General features: G+C 34.7%; 2 protein-coding genes across 2 annotated transcripts; both read left to right on the top strand.

Annotated features, from left to right (window-relative positions):
- The first annotated feature begins 4441 nt into the window (after positions 1–4441).
- On the top strand, positions 4442–9768 carry LOC118050539 (beta-amyrin synthase-like). The gene is made up of 14 exons (XM_035060923.1): positions 4442–4522; positions 4763–5048; positions 5815–6000; positions 6539–6628; positions 6746–6934; positions 7083–7167; positions 7255–7970; positions 8057–8155; positions 8276–8332; positions 8434–8480; positions 8580–8901; positions 8990–9070; positions 9198–9281; positions 9417–9768. The coding sequence occupies exons 2-14, from the start codon at positions 4848–4850 to the stop codon at positions 9537–9539; spliced, it is 2280 nt and encodes a 759-aa protein (XP_034916814.1). The 5' UTR covers positions 4442–4522; positions 4763–4847; the 3' UTR covers positions 9540–9768.
- A 289-nt stretch (positions 9769–10057) lies between these two features.
- On the top strand, positions 10058–12944 carry LOC118050540 (pollen receptor-like kinase 4). The gene is made up of 3 exons (XM_035060925.2): positions 10058–11051; positions 11162–11779; positions 11864–12944. Exons 1-3 carry the CDS (start codon positions 10367–10369, stop codon positions 12523–12525), a joined length of 1965 nt encoding a protein of 654 aa, XP_034916816.1. The 5' UTR covers positions 10058–10366; the 3' UTR covers positions 12526–12944.
- Positions 12945–13166: the final 222 nt, after the last annotated feature.

Here is a 13166-nt window from a genome sequence, read left to right as displayed (position 1 = left end):
TCTGATCACATCAACTTTGAAATCCAGGGATGAAATCAAGTAGGGGAAATTAAATTATAATGTTAAGGGTCTGGACTCGATTTAATTAAAATGACCAACATTTGACACTAGTACGGTCGAATTTGACTAGAGTATTAGAGATGATATTGGCAAAAATAAATTAAATTAAAAAAAAGGGATGAAATAAGTAGAAGGAAATCTATTTTTTCAGGCATTAATCTCTTTCCGTGGGAGAGCACATGCAGACGTGAAACACATTGTTGATAGCAAGAGCTCGCAAAGTTTTAGGACTGCAAATGATGGCAGGATGAAATTAAAGAATAAAGGCCACAACACGACTAATCGTACGTATGATCTAGCTAGCTAGGGTCGGCACGCGGCATCATTATATCCTTTGCCCGATATACAGAGCGATCATCATTAGACATTAGACAATTATTTCCAATAGCAAATCTCATTTAAAAGAGATATATCAAAGTATTGATATACATCTTAATATATCTAATATTAATATTCTTTTTTTTTAGAAAAAAAAAACATTGAGAAGATCAGTTGTGGAGATTAAAAAATAAATCTTTAAATAATCTATTTTAATGCTTCTAGCTTGTATGAATGACCATATAGCTCTTTATTAATTTGACTATCTTTTGGAGCTGCAAAATTAGAAGAAAAAAGCTTTAAAAAAAATTATTAATTTTTTCTTTAGGCTCTTTTTTTAGCTAACAATATATATATATATATATATATATATATATATATATATATATATATATATATAGTGTTACTTACAGTCAGTCATATTTATTCAATACTAAAGTTTGTGAATATTCTTAGTCTTTTGACGAGCATCAATTGTGGAATATTCCATGGGTGAAAAGAAAAGGAATTGAAATGGTAAGAAGTTTTGAACTTGACTTGGGAGAGGTCCAGCGGGGGCTGGGAAACTAACCATACATAGCACATGCATGTATCGACATCAACTTAATTATTCATTAATTTAGCCTGATTTTGTTAAATTAGTCGACATAGTTAATTAATAACTTAACATTAAGACCTCCAATTAACCCAAATTATTAATTAATGACTATATGTTAGTTAATGCATATAATTGCACACACGAAATCATATATATGTTAATTTTTCCTATTAATAGTCACAATCTAAACTAGGAGGAGGTAACCCAAGTTGACCGATAATTATGTGAAGTAATTAATAACATGTTTTTACCATAGGGCCGGTTAATTATATTTAATGTACGTATCAACAGACCTCTCATACAATGGTAGTTAGTTTCTTTTTATATTTATAATTAAGAGGTCATGAATTCAGAGTTATTTTTAGAGTATTTTTGAGTTTAAAAATATTTAATTTCCATTATAAGAGAAGGCAATAATATATTTTCATTTTTGTAGTGGCCGTGACCGATTAAATTTATGCAATACTTGGTTTTTCTATCCTGCTAATTATTAATGTTAATACATGAAGTTATCAAATTACTTGGTTTTTCTGATTGATTAACTTGATAACCTTGCTTGATTTTTATTTTGAATAGTTGATGAAGTAAAACCCAGTTTAATTTGGTCAAATTTAAGAATATTTTTATTTTTTATTTGTTAAAAACAATGTTATTTTAGTTTTTTTTTTAATATTTTTTTTGTTAAACATTGTCGTTTCACTTTATAAATCAAAATAATATTGTTTTAGGGTTGAGTAGATCCTTGTATACTGCTTGCTTTAACCACTAATTTACGAGCTGTAGGGGAAAAAATGAAAGCGAAAGAATTAACATAAATGAATGAGTGGAAGCTGCAGATTCTGGGGGAGATGAACTTCAAGCAAACAATTCCAGCAGTAAAAGTTGTGGAAGTGACGTCTGAAGAGACAACAACAGCGATGAAAAGGTCAGCCACCTCTCTCTTATTCCGCCTTGCAGCCTACTGGCGGCGGCCAGTGGCCTGCTGAAAATTCTGGGGTCCTCTTTTGCCTTCCTCCTTTTATAAGTACCATCTCTTTATTATTATTATTATTTTTTATTTCTTCTTCTCATTAATTAATTAATTTTACAACATCCCACTAAATCCAACTCGGTAATGAGAAACATAGAAGAAATTTTTATGCATTCTATACAGTGCTGTAACTAGGCATATAATATAATATAATATAATAAATTATGAAAAATATGTTTAATCATTTCATTTGATTAGATGATTGAACTAATTTTATGATTCTTTAAAATTATTCAATTTCCTGATTCCCTTCTTTTATTGATTAGAAAATAATCAATAATATTTATATTGATTATTTTCTTAATATGCCCGCTTAAATTTATGAAAATTTTATTTTTTTAAGTTTGATATTCATTATTTTTATTGTCATTATAGCATCACCGTCTTATATTCAATAATTGTATTTTTCTAAAAACAACTATTTTTTACTATTTTTCTTTTTTATTGTTACATTTCTGATCTAACCAAACATCTTTTTTCAAGATTTAGTTTTTTAAATTGTCATTCTATTTTAGCTCACTCTTCATCAAGCTAATGTTTTCTTCTTATCATGGCTTCCTGCTCATTTTCCATCTCTTTCTCTAGGAAAACTCTTTTTTTAATGTGTGGTTTCTTTAGTAACACTTTATCTCTTGTCTAAAAACTTATCAACTTGTAGTAGGTCTCTCTTGTTTTTTTTTGTTTTTGTGTCTTTCTCTTGATGTAGAATTTCAATTTTTTTGTTGGGTGTTGTCATCTTACACTATTTTTTTTATTCATTAGATGTCATTAATCATTCACATGATCTTGAGATTTTTTCTTATCCTTAATTGTTTTATCATTGAAAAATAATAGAAAATAAAATATTTTATAGGCAATGAAGAAGATTAATATATACAAAGTGTTTTAAAATAATCGGATGGATGGCATAAAATCATTTGCTGAAAAAGTCAAAGCTAAATATGCAAAGCAATACATGATCTACTCTGATACCAAGAAAAAACTTTAGAATAGAATAGCATGTTATTATTTGATAAATTAATATATATTACATTTAATTCATATAGAGTTTATATATAAGTATAAAAAACACATAAGGAAATATTTATATGTGTGTAGCTAATTAAAAAAAAAAGATTTTGATAATTATGCTTAGACTAATGAAATAAATTTCTTATCTTTTTTTATTGATATTTTCTTTATCTTTTCCCAACAAAATATATACGAGAGATAGTTGTGATGGTCATATTTATTTGACTTATTTATTTATTTATATTATATGTATATATTTATGCGAGTCCCACAAAATGTTTGTGCATATGTACCATACGAGCAATGTTAAATATTAAAATAATAATAATAAGGAATTCTCAAAAATACACTAATATCATTATTCAATACTAAAGTTTGCGTAGTATCAATAGTTTTATTTAATTTTTTCTCCTTGAATAGTATTTCATTGAAATCAAGAAAATTAATAACCATTAAATAATCTTGATGACTATTCTTGGTCTTTTGACGAGCATCCATTGTGGAATCCATGGGTGACAAGAAAAGGAAATGGTAAGAAGTTTTGAATTACTTGACTACTTAGGAGATGACCACTTAATGGGGGCTGGGAAACTGCTCCGACTATATGATTAATCCAACATCTTCCAAGAATTAGAAAGACTTTATTAGGTTTGATTCTCTTTTGTGCCGGCTCGATCGATATTGCACTCCTATTTAACTGTTAATGATGGCACCGATTGTAAATTAAAAACACAATACTTTGATTTATTAATAATTAGATGTAAGTACTGAGAAATATGGAAATACAGATTTTTTTGGGACTAATTAAATTGTGTTTTTTTTATGAATTTAAAATCTTAATCATGGATTAAGAAATCTAATTAAGATTACCCTTGGATTTGATCTGATATAATATATGTAGAGTTGATGCTCTACATGTATTGGAAGAACTAGGTAATTAATCCATCGATCCTTCACGAATCAAACTATGAATAAATCAACCGGAGCTAGTGAATTAATGTTATTAATACATCGAGATTATTTGAACATGCATGTGTGATCCATATGTATGTGTGCATGCATGCATGCATAATGATGATAGTGATGATAATAGTGCGTAGTGCAGGTGGTGGAGGATACGGTCTTTGTTCAAACATGCGAACCTAAATTGAATAGAATAAAATAAGACAACATTATGTTCGTTGAAGGAGTAAGATTTTGAAGAAAGAAACGATCGATGTGTGCCCTATGATCTGTTCTCCACGCACAACTACATCAATGGCGGTACGTATTTTTTGCTGTATATATACGACGACGACGACTTCTTATAACTTTTAATTGGTCAACAATGGTAGGGTAGAATAATTTAATGATGAGAATTAATGGGCTGCCCCACCACCCTCTCCATTCCTCTCTATAAATAGCACCGTGGAAAGAGAACCTCCACACTCATTACTCGCCGGTCCCTCGTCATCTTATCACTACAAAACTCTCCGATCCTTGGATTATTTTGATCTCCTTTTGTGGTAAGTCGTCTGTGCTCTATATGGCTACTCATGTGGGTTGCTCCAGCTAGCTTGATCACCCTGTAAAATCATAAGCCTTTTCTCTTCTCTTTTGATATAATCCCAAATCAACCAAGATTTGTTATACGTATGCATGGAATATATACATGTTGATCATGCAGTAGCTATCTCGTAAAGCTAGCATTTACATGGATGATAACTATATAAGAACGTGATTTAATTTGCAAATGCTTAATGCAGGGATTGAAGGGAGGAATTAAGGGAGATTAATATTAAAGACCATATATTGTAGTTAAGAAGAGAAGAGATCAATATATATATCATCATGTGGAGGCTAAAGATTGCAGAGAAAGGGAACAACCCTTACATTTTCACCACGAATGAGTATGCTGGAAGACAGATATGGGAATATGATCCTAATGCCGGAACTCCTGAAGAGAGAGAGCAAGTGGAAGAGGCTCGCCGGAACTTTACTAAGAACCGCTCTAAGGTCAAGCCCAGCTCCGACCTTCTTTGGCAATATCAGGTGCTCTATACATCTTTTATTCTTCCTCAGAATTTACTAACAATTAATATATATACTGCTTCTTTTTCTTTCCTTTTTTTTTTTAAACAAAAAAAAATCACGTGAAGCATGGATTAATTACTAAACTAAATAACTACTCCCCATATTGATTATTGGAGTCTTTTTTTTTTTTTAAATTGTAAAATAAAAAAAATCATAAAAAAATGTAGTAATATATATATGGCATCCTCCTTAATTAATCTTTCTCGAAATATACTAACAATATTTATCATTGCTTCTTTTCTTTTAATTTATGTAAAGCTTAATTCTCTTTAAAATAACCAGCCCCCTTATATATTGATTATGGAGTTTCTTTTTTTAATTTTGCAAAATAAAAAAAAATCCTTTAGATAGTACCATTCAAATACGACGACTTGAAAAATATTAGGAGATTATGCATTGATGTTGACATATTAAGATTAAAACATATTAAAACAAAAACAAATGATGCCGTAGATTTTCATCCGCTGTCTTAAGCTGATTACTTCAAGTAAAATATCATATTAGTTTTAGTGTGGGATTAACTCAATCGGTCCATATATATAGACTTTGTGAAGGATTTAATTAAATAAATCAACCTAGTTAATTAATTACTTAACATTAATAAGACCTCCGACCACCCAAATCAATGACTGTATGCTAGCTAATGCATGTAATTATGTGGAATAATGACATGTTTTTGGAAAAGAAATGAACGCGAAAGAATTAACATGAATGAGTGATGCAGATTCTGAGGGAGAAAAACTTCAAGCAAACAATTCCGGCAGTGAGAGTTGAGGAAGGTGAAGAAGTCACGTACGAAAAGACAACGACGGCGATGAGGAGGTCAGCCAGCTTTTATTCAGCCCTGCAGGCTAGTGACGGCCACTGGCCTGCTGAGAATTCCGGGGTCCTCTTTTTCCTTCCTCCTTTTGTAAGTACAATCTCATTAATTACTTCTTTTTTAACAAAACCCCACTCATGACATCACCTTGGTCATGATCTAAAACGTGTGCCAAATCATGGCTGCTAGCCACCTTCCTTATTTAATTATTCCACTCTGTTGATCATTTCTTAATTAATTATCTAATTAAAAAATGTGTGTCCATATACCTTTTGTAATAGTGGTACTAAATATCTATATTGTCAGGGGGGCTGTTTATTTTTTTTTTAAAAATATTTTTAAAAAAGTTTAATTTTATTTATATTTTTATTTACTTTAAATTAATATGTTTTTAGTGTTTTTAAATTATTTTAATATACTGATGTCAAAAATAATTTTTTAAAAAAATAAAAAAATATCACTAATATATATTTTAACTTGAAAAATTAATTAAAAAACAATCACAATCATACTAATAAATAAGCTATTGTTCTTTGTTTGCGTGGCTAATTATTAAAAAAAGGAAAGAAAAGGGACTTTGGTAATTGAGAGATAATTAAGCAGGACAAGTAATTAACGTTAATTGCAGGTGTTTTGCTTCTACATTACCGGGCATCTCAACACCATGTTCCCTCCTGAGTACCGCAAAGAAATCTTTCGTTACATCTACAACCATCAGGTAATTAATTAATTCCTTATCACTTGAAATAAAAAATAAATTCTTCATCAGAAATCTAGTTATTTATGCAAAATCAACACTTTAATATTTAACATGATATGTATGTATATGCTGCAGAATGAAGATGGTGGGTGGGGTCTGCACATAGAAAGTCACAGCAACATGTTTTGCACAGCCTTCAGCTACATTTGTCTTCGTATGCTTGGGGTAGGGCCAGATGAGGAAGCTTGTGCAAGAGGAAGAAAATGGATTCTTGACCGTGGTGGTGTCACTTCCATTCCCTCTTGGGGCAAGACCTGGCTTTCGGTATGGTTGTTTTTTCTTTGGGTTATAATTAAGGATTTTTAGACAATCACACTCATATATTTTTATACACACACACACACTAGCTAGCTAGTCCAATTTATGATTGATAAGTGGAGTGTAATATTGTTTCTTCTTGATTTTGCTATAGATTCTTGGCCTGTTTGACTGGTCTGGTTGTAACCCTATGCCCCCAGAGTTTTGGATTCTGCCTACTGCCCTTCCTGTTCATCCAGGTAATTGATTAGCAAAACAGTGCGTTTCATTGTTGTAGCTTGATTTGCAAGTTAATGATGCTAATTAATATTTTAAAAAAAATGCAGCAAAAATGTGGTGCTACTGTCGATTGGTTTACATGCCAATGTCATATCTGTATGGAAAGAGATTTGTTGGGCCAATTACACCTCTGATTCAGTCATTGAGAGAAGAGCTGTACCTTCAGCCTTACGAAAGCGTAAAGTGGAAGCAAGTCAGACATTTATGCGCAGAGGAGGATCTTTACTATCCACATTCCTTGATTCAGGATTTCCTTTGGGATAGTCTGTATTTGATGTCTGAACCTCTTCTTACTCGCTGGCCCTTCAACCAGCTGGTCAGAAAGAAGGCTCTTGAAGTGACAATGAAGCACATTCATTATGAAGATGAAAGCAGTAGATACATTACTATTGGTTGTGTTGAGAAGGTGCTGTGCATGCTTTCTTGTTGGGTGGAAGATCCAGATGGTGTTGCTTTTAAGAGGCATCTTGCTAGGGTTCCTGATTACTTGTGGGTTGGAGAGGATGGAATGAAGGTCCAGAGCTTTGGTAGCCAGTTGTGGGATGCTACTTTTGGTTTTCAGGCTTTGTATACTAGTGAGCTTGGTGAAGAAATCAAGCCTACGCTCGCTAAAGCATTTGATTTCATCAAGAAATGTCAGGTCGTGGATAACCCAGCAGGTGACTTCGCGGGCATGTATCGTCACATTTCTAAGGGATCATGGACTTTCTCTGATCAAGATCATGGCTGGCAACTTTCTGATTGCACAGCCGAAGCTTTAAAGGTTAAAATCACATCAACCGAAGTTAAATTTTATGACAACATTTTTGTAAAATAAAGCAGCACTGAATTTTATACTCTTTTTTACAGTGTGTTCTCTTCGCTCAAATGTTGCCCGCTGAATACATTGGTGAGAAAATGGATCCTCAGATGATATTTGAAGCAGTCAATGTCATTCTTTCACTGCAGGTGAGTGATTTTTGCTGCTTTGCGTTATGAACTGTTCTGTTCTTCACATGTTTTTTTCTCTCAAAGAAATTCATCTAGAGTACTGGTATCGGAATTTTGATCTTCATTCTATAAATTCAGGGACCAAGAGGTGGTCTAGCAGGCTGGGAGCCGATTCGCGGTGAAATGTGGTTAGAGGTAACTTCTATGCTAACATTTTTCCTCTTCTTTTTAGAATCAAAATTTTCCCTTTACACCATATATCAACTGAGTGTTTTTTGGTCCTTTTGTGTTCTTAGAAACTCAATCCTATGGAATTCCTGGAGAACATAGTCATCGAGCACGAGTAAGATTTTTCACACAATTCCTTCTTCCCATTTTTGGTTTCTTTTGTACCGTAAATATTAAAATCCTCCGAGCCTGATTTTATTGTCATGCAATGCAGCTATGTTGAGTGCACATCGTCTGCAATCCATGGATTTGTGATGTTTATGAAGATGTACCCTGGACACAGGAAGAAAGAAATTGAGACTTTCATTGCAAGAGCTGTCGATTATCTCGAAATGATTCAAATGCCTGATGGTTCATGGTATGGAAACTGGGGAGTTTGCTTCATTTACAGTACATGGTTCGCACTTGTTGGCCTAGCAGCTGCTGGAAAATCCTACTATAATAACCAAGCAATGCGTAGAGGAGTCGATTTTCTACTCAGGGCACAGTCTCCAGATGGTGGATGGGGCGAGAGCTACTTATCTTGCCCAAACAAGGTAACTAACTTCATTTCTTCAATTGAATTATGCCTAGCCAAGAAGACAGATAAATTGAATAAACATTAATGTGTGTTTCATTGCTCAGATATATACACCTCTCGAAGAAAAGCGATCAACTTATGTGCAGACAGCATGGGCTATGCTTGGTTTGATTCATTCTGGCCAGGTCAGTTCCTAGTGAACCTGTTAATCTTTGCCTTGTTGCTATGATTTTACATATACTTTATGCTCAATTTCTTTCCGGATTTCAAGTCATGTGGTAATCTTTTTGTTATGGTTTTTTCTTGAAATAGGCGGATAGGGATCCGACTCCACTTCACCGTGGTGCTAAGTTGTTGATTAACTCTCAGGCTGAAGATGGAAGCTATCCTCAGCAGGTATCTTGATGTGACCTAGTCGTTGTAACAATACACACACACAGACACACACACGTTTGATTTGGCCATTACTGCTCACATTTTCTTGAATTTTCACTTGATTTTGTTTAATGATCATTCAAATATCTTCTGCAGGAAATTACTGGTGTTTTCAAGAACAACTGCATGTTACACTATCCAACATATAAGAATGTTTTCCCCTTGTGGGCTCTGGCAGAATACCGCAAAAATGTTCCATTGCCTTCCAAGAAGCTTTGAGTGAATCAAAGGATTTTGTACAAGAGAAAGATATTTAGCTGTTTGTGTAGAGAAGCTGGAAATTAAATTGTGAATTTTAAGACTGCACAGACCCCATACGCATATGGTTCTGGGGCAGTTCATAATAAATATGCTCACAGAAGCTTGTAAAAAGTTGAACCAAAAAGTAAGGTTCTCTTAATACCATGTATCCATTATATTAATCAAAATTTTTCAATCTTTCTGGTCCTGTAAATTAGCATGGATAATCTTCTAAAAGAAACTATTCTAGGCACGAATCATTTACGATCCCAGCTAGTTTCATCTGTCAATATGGATTTTGGTGATTTGCTTTGATTTTTGTTTCTTGTTAGTGCCTAAGTAGCCAACAAAGCAAAACTTAAAACTGAAAAAGAACATCAGATAGTGGCTGCAATGCATAGATATAGCCGGTCAAACAATGAGTCCAACATTGGACATAACCTATAATTAGCATATCTGCCTAATATAGCAGACCAACTACTAATCAGAATAACAAAATCAAAGGCTGGCCCTGGATCTCTCCTGTATTCATCGCAACCTCTAAAATGCTTCCCTTCTAAGCTGTTACACAGGCAAATCTTAGTCACTTGGCCAACTTCTATTTTTCTTTTCCATTGTCACCTATGATGCATCCTGATCATCTTTACTATTCCTGGCATTGCACACCAACTTCATCTCTGTCCTGGCTAATGCATTTTGCATTCCTGCAAGACCAAGAAAGACAAAAACATGTGATTCAAAACTTCTTACATTTGAAAATTCTGGAGAGAGTAGTAAGCATTTGAGAATTCTTGAGCATTGTACTAATGGTAATGGCTGCGCACGTAGCTATGCTTGCGCGCGCAACCACCTCGTCATTAGTCCTCCCTGTTCTTGCATTCGTGTTATCTATTGTGGTTACATCATTTGGCTCACCAGATTCTGACGCCCTTTTAAAGTTCAAGGAACAGCTAGTGAACAATGAGGCTATTAGTAACTGGAATGTCTCGGTGAATCCATGCGAACGGGATAGATCAAATTGGGTTGGTGTGCTTTGTTTCGATGGAGGCATTTGGGGTTTGCAGCTTGAACATATGGGACTCGCTGGCAATATTGATTTGGATGCACTAGCTCCCTTGCCTTCCTTTCGAACGTTAAGCCTTATGGACAACAATTTTGATGGTCCATTGCCTGATTTCAAGAAACTGGGGAAGTTAAAAACGTTGTATTTGTCAAACAACCGATTCTCTGGAGACATTCCCGACAAAGCATTCGAAGGCATGGGTTCATTAAAGAGACTGTTTTTGGCAAATAACCTGCTTACAGGAAAGATTGCTTCATCACTTGCAATCTTGCCTAAGTTAACGGAATTGAAGCTTGATGGAAACCAATTTGATGGCCAAATACCCAATTTTCAACAGAAGGGTATGAAGACAGCAAATGTAGCCAACAATGAATTGGAGGGTCCAATCCCAGAAGCCCTGAGCAGATTGAGTCCAAATTCATTTGCAGGTAATCGTTTTATCCAGCCACAGATTACTTATGTATCTTTATGATTTATCTCTGGCCTTTTTTCTGCTGCATTTCCCTGATAAAATCTTTCTTAACTAAATCATTTTCAGGCAACAAAGGACTATGTGGACCGCCTCTAGGACCATGCATACCCTCTCCACCTTCTACCCCTAAAGCCCATAGGAAGAAATTCTGCATTCTATATATTGTAATCATTATACTGATTGTTCTGCTAATACTAGCAGCCATTGCTTTTGCTTTCCTTTTGTTTTCCCGAAAAGAAAGTAAAAGACGAACGCAGAGGAGAGCATCATCATCATCAGAGAACTCCAACAGAATTATGTCTTCCTATTATAGAGATGTGCATCGTGAAATGCCAGAGACTAATTCGCATTCAAGGATAACTGATCATGGAAAGTTGTCATTCCTGAAGGATGACATTGAGAAATTTGATTTGCAAGACTTGCTTAGAGCATCAGCAGAAGTTTTGGGGAGTGGGACATATGGATCTTCATACAAAGCTGTCGTCGGTGGACAAGCTGTGGTTGTTAAGAGGTATCGGCATATGAACAATGTGGAGAGAGAAGAGTTTCATGAGCACATGAGAAGGATGGGGAGGTTGAAGCATCCAAACTTGCTGCCTCTTGCGGCGTATTATTATAGGAGGGATGAGAAGCTTTTGGTTACCGCGTTTGCCGAGAATGGTAGCTTGGCTAGTCACCTTCATGGTAAGTTCCTTTGAAATCAACTGAAACTTTTCTGAAACCATCAAGTCTTTGTATTCTTACAGCCATTGTACCTGTCTTCCTCAGGAAATCATTCACTGGAAGAAGATGGACTTGATTGGCGTATCCGCTTGAAAATCGTCAAAGGAGTAGCCAGGGGCTTGGCTTTCCTCTACAATCAGCTTCCTATAATTGCTCCTCATGGACACCTGAAATCTTCCAATGTGCTCCTCGACGAGTCATTTGAGCCTCTCTTGACAGATTATGCTCTAAGACCTGTGATCAACCCTGAACATGCCCACATGTTCATGATGGCTTACAAGTCGCCTGAGTATGCACAACATGGCCGGTCATCGAACAAGACAGATATATGGAGTTTTGGCATATTAATACTGGAAATATTAACTGGCAAGTTCCCTGAGAACTATCTAACACCAGGGTATAATAGCGATGCAGACTTGGCAACTTGGGTTAATAACATGGTGAAGGAAAAGCGAACAAGTGACGTGTTTGATAAGGAAATGCTGGGAACGAAAAACAGCAAGGGAGAAATGATAAAACTTCTGAAAATTGGATTGAGTTGCTGTGAACAGGAAGTTGAGAGAAGGTCGGACATTAAGGAAGTTGTCGACAAGATTGAGGAATTGAAAGAAGGAGATGATGATGAAGACTTTTACGGAAGTGAAGGGAATGCATACAGTGTTAGAGGAAATAATCAAGAAGGTTTTTCTTTCACGTACGATCGATGATGATCGGCAAGTATGAAGGGAAAGGCATATAGAACAATATCACAAGGGCTAATTACAGGTTTCCTGGGATTTCCACACGGTGAAGAACACCAAGAGTGGAATGATTGTTATGGGGGTTGTTAGCTTTCCTCTATGATCAACTGTAAAAAAAATGTTGCAAGTCAATAATGGAGGTTGATTAGCTAATAGAATTTTATGCTTTTGGGTTTTGGAGGAAAAGCATAAAGAAAAAATATTTTTCACTCAGTTCATTTTTTGTCATCATCTGTGTTATCTCCCCTCGTTAAAAGTAACAGATATACCTGATTTACATAATCACAGTAAACCAGGTCTGCCTATACAGCCACACCTGTGCACACACAGAAACCTTGGCATTGTTTTTTGTACTTGTACACTTGACATTCAATTTGACAATGCAATTAATTTCTAGCTTCCTAAGCTGCTATGATTCCCATGCATGCCCTAGTCCTACCATCTATTCTCTCTCTCTTTTCTCAGCAAGTTTATGATGTATTTGAATTCTTCCTGTAGTTTATGCTCCTGCCATGAGGTACCTTAGGCTTAAGCTTTGCCCTCGTTCTCAAGCTTGAACTGGGATCTTAAGTAATATATTTTTTTTTTCTATTGGAAAGCCCTACAAT

This window comes from Populus alba, chromosome 7 (genome assembly GCF_005239225.2).
Source record: "Populus alba chromosome 7, ASM523922v2, whole genome shotgun sequence".
NCBI lineage: Eukaryota > Viridiplantae > Streptophyta > Magnoliopsida > Malpighiales > Salicaceae > Populus > Populus alba.
This window is presented reverse-complemented; position numbering and strand designations above follow the sequence as displayed.

Bases quoted from the DNA above. Each gene is read 5' to 3' on its own strand.
- LOC118050539 (XM_035060923.1), top strand. From the start codon at position 4,848: ATGTGGAGGCTAAAGATTGCAGAGAAAGGGAACAACCCTTACATTTTC. The intron at 7,168-7,254 runs GTAATTGATTAG...AAAAAAATGCAG, and splicing joins TGCCCTTCCTGTTCATCCAG to CAAAAATGTGGTGCTACTGT. The intron at 8,333-8,433 runs GTAACTTCTATG...TTGTGTTCTTAG, and splicing joins GCGGTGAAATGTGGTTAGAG to AAACTCAATCCTATGGAATT.
- LOC118050540 (XM_035060925.2), top strand. From the start codon at position 10,367: ATGGTAATGGCTGCGCACGTAGCTATGCTTGCGCGCGCAACCACCTCG. The intron at 11,052-11,161 runs GTAATCGTTTTA...AATCATTTTCAG, and splicing joins GAGTCCAAATTCATTTGCAG to GCAACAAAGGACTATGTGGA. The intron at 11,780-11,863 runs GTAAGTTCCTTT...TGTCTTCCTCAG, and splicing joins CTTGGCTAGTCACCTTCATG to GAAATCATTCACTGGAAGAA.